This window comes from Panthera tigris, chromosome B2 (assembly GCF_018350195.1).
Source record: "Panthera tigris isolate Pti1 chromosome B2, P.tigris_Pti1_mat1.1, whole genome shotgun sequence".
NCBI classification, from domain to species: Eukaryota; Metazoa; Chordata; class Mammalia; order Carnivora; family Felidae; genus Panthera; species Panthera tigris.
Window position 1 is genome coordinate 1,138,475 of NC_056664.1, and position 2,192 is coordinate 1,140,666.

General features: G+C 39.5%; 1 protein-coding gene across 1 annotated transcript; it reads left to right on the forward strand.

Annotated features, from left to right (window-relative positions):
- Positions 1-646: 646 nt before the first annotated feature.
- LOC102964055 (putative olfactory receptor 2B3) lies at positions 647-1,582 on the forward strand. The gene has a single exon (XM_007085939.2). The coding sequence runs from the start codon at positions 647-649 to the stop codon at positions 1,580-1,582; it is 936 nt and encodes a 311-aa protein (XP_007086001.1).
- The last annotated feature ends 610 nt before the right edge of the window (positions 1,583-2,192 follow it).

Genomic DNA, 2,192 nt, shown 5'->3' on the forward strand with positions numbered 1-2,192 from the left:
GTTCTCTGTATACAGGGGAGGAGATATGGTATAGAAAAAAGAATGGCCTTTAGGTCCAGGATTTGGATCTAGCCCTCACCACTACTGGGTATGCAGAGTATTCATGTACACTGAGTCATAATAGCAATAAAATGTAGATTTTCATCTATCTGTCACATTTCAGTCAAGTAGCGATTAGATTATCAGGTGAAAATCTGATATGGGTACTAAGGAGTGTACCTGTTTTGATGAGCACAACTGTGTGTAAGTGTCAATCATCATACTGTACAGCAGAATCTAATGTACACCTGAAGATACTTTGTGCACACCTAACAAAACGGAGAAAAATTGAAATGTCTTGGGCATTTACAATTGTCTGTGCTCCCTGCATATACGTTTATATACTTTGTCATTCAAAAGTAATGATTTACCTCATAAAGTAAGTTAAACATAACTGCTAAGACAGAACTACTTTCTAACCTAAGAGAATCATATCGTATTTCATAAACTATAAATTTATAGTAACTTATGATTACCGTCAATTATGTTTGGTGTTGAATCATTCATTATAATTAATCTAAGTTCGGTTTCAATAAGAGTTTTCAATAATTATCTACTGACTACTTTCCTATTTTATATTTTTAGGAAGAAAAATAAGTGAGTCATCATGAATTGGGCTAATGAGAGCTCCGCAAGAGAGTTTATACTACTTGGCTTCTCAGACAGGCCCTGGCTACAAATGCCCCTGTTTGTGCTTCTATTAATATCATATACATTCACCATCTTTGGCAATGTGTCCATCATGATGGTGTGCATTCTGGATCCCAAACTTCATACACCCATGTATTTCTTCCTCACTAATCTCTCCATCTTAGATCTGTGCTATACCACAAGCACAGTCCCTCATATGTTGACAAATATTTGTCGCAACAAAAAGACCATCAGCTACGGTGGCTGTGTGGCACAGCTCATCATCTTCCTGGCCCTGGGAGCTACTGAGTGTCTCCTCCTGGCTGTCATGTCCTTTGACAGATATGTGGCAGTCTGCAAACCACTGCACTATGTAGTTATTATGAATCATTGGTTCTGCTTAAAGGTGGTAGCCTTCTCGTGGTTCACTGGCTTTGGTAATTCAGTGTTGCAGTCTTCCTTGACCCTTAACATGCCACGCTGTGGTCGCCAGGAAGTGGACCACTTTTTCTGTGAGGTGCCTGCCCTTCTCAAGTTGTCGTGTGCTGACACAAAGCCCATTGAGTCTGAGCTCTTTTTCTTTAGTGTATTAATTCTGCTAATTCCAGTGACATTGATCCTCATTTCTTATGGCTTTATAGCTCAAGCAGTGTTGAGAATCAGGTCAGCAGAAGGACGAAGAAAAGCTTTTGGGACATGTGGGTCCCACATGGTTGTGGTCACTCTCTTTTTTGGTACAGCCATCTACATGTATCTACAACCACCTTCATCCACCTCTAAGGACTGGGGAAAGATGGTTTCCCTCTTCTATGGGATCATTACACCCATGTTGAACCCCCTTATCTACAGCCTTAGAAATAAAGATATGAAGGAGGCCTTCAAGAGGGTGATGACAAAAATCTTTTTTCTGTAAGAAATAAGTATTCCATTGTGATGAGGGTCCTCTATGAGTTTCTATCCTTGCAAGTGGTGATAACATTTGAACTGATTTCCTACTTTCCTGGTTCTTATGATTTCACTGAATTCTACCAACAGTTAGAAACGTCCTCCTTTTTCAAAGGCAATGCTGAGATACCTTTTCTAAGTTCCCTTTTCTAAGTATCTGGAAAGATACCTTTCCAGAAGTTCCCCCAATGCACTCTGTTCCTTGAGGACACTTGGATGGTTGATCTTCCTGTTTATATATGATCTGTTCTAATACCACCTTGTCTTAACATCTTAGTTTGTGACTTCTACACCTTTATTATTAAATAGCCTATGATCTCAAGCCAAAGAGTTCCCATCAGCACTGAAGCCCTCAGTCACTTCACCCTCACACCCCTTGATAAATCCATCGTGTGCTCCTTCCAGAGCTGTTCGCTGTGTGTGGGCTCACACACCCCAATCTAGTGGGCTCCAACTAGTTAGGAGTGCACATCTCATACTAGAGACTTGAAATGTCAGCTGAGCTTCATTTCCTGCTCTATTCTTTTTTTATTATATTTATTTTGTATTTTTTTATTTTACTTAGTTTTTAATATAAT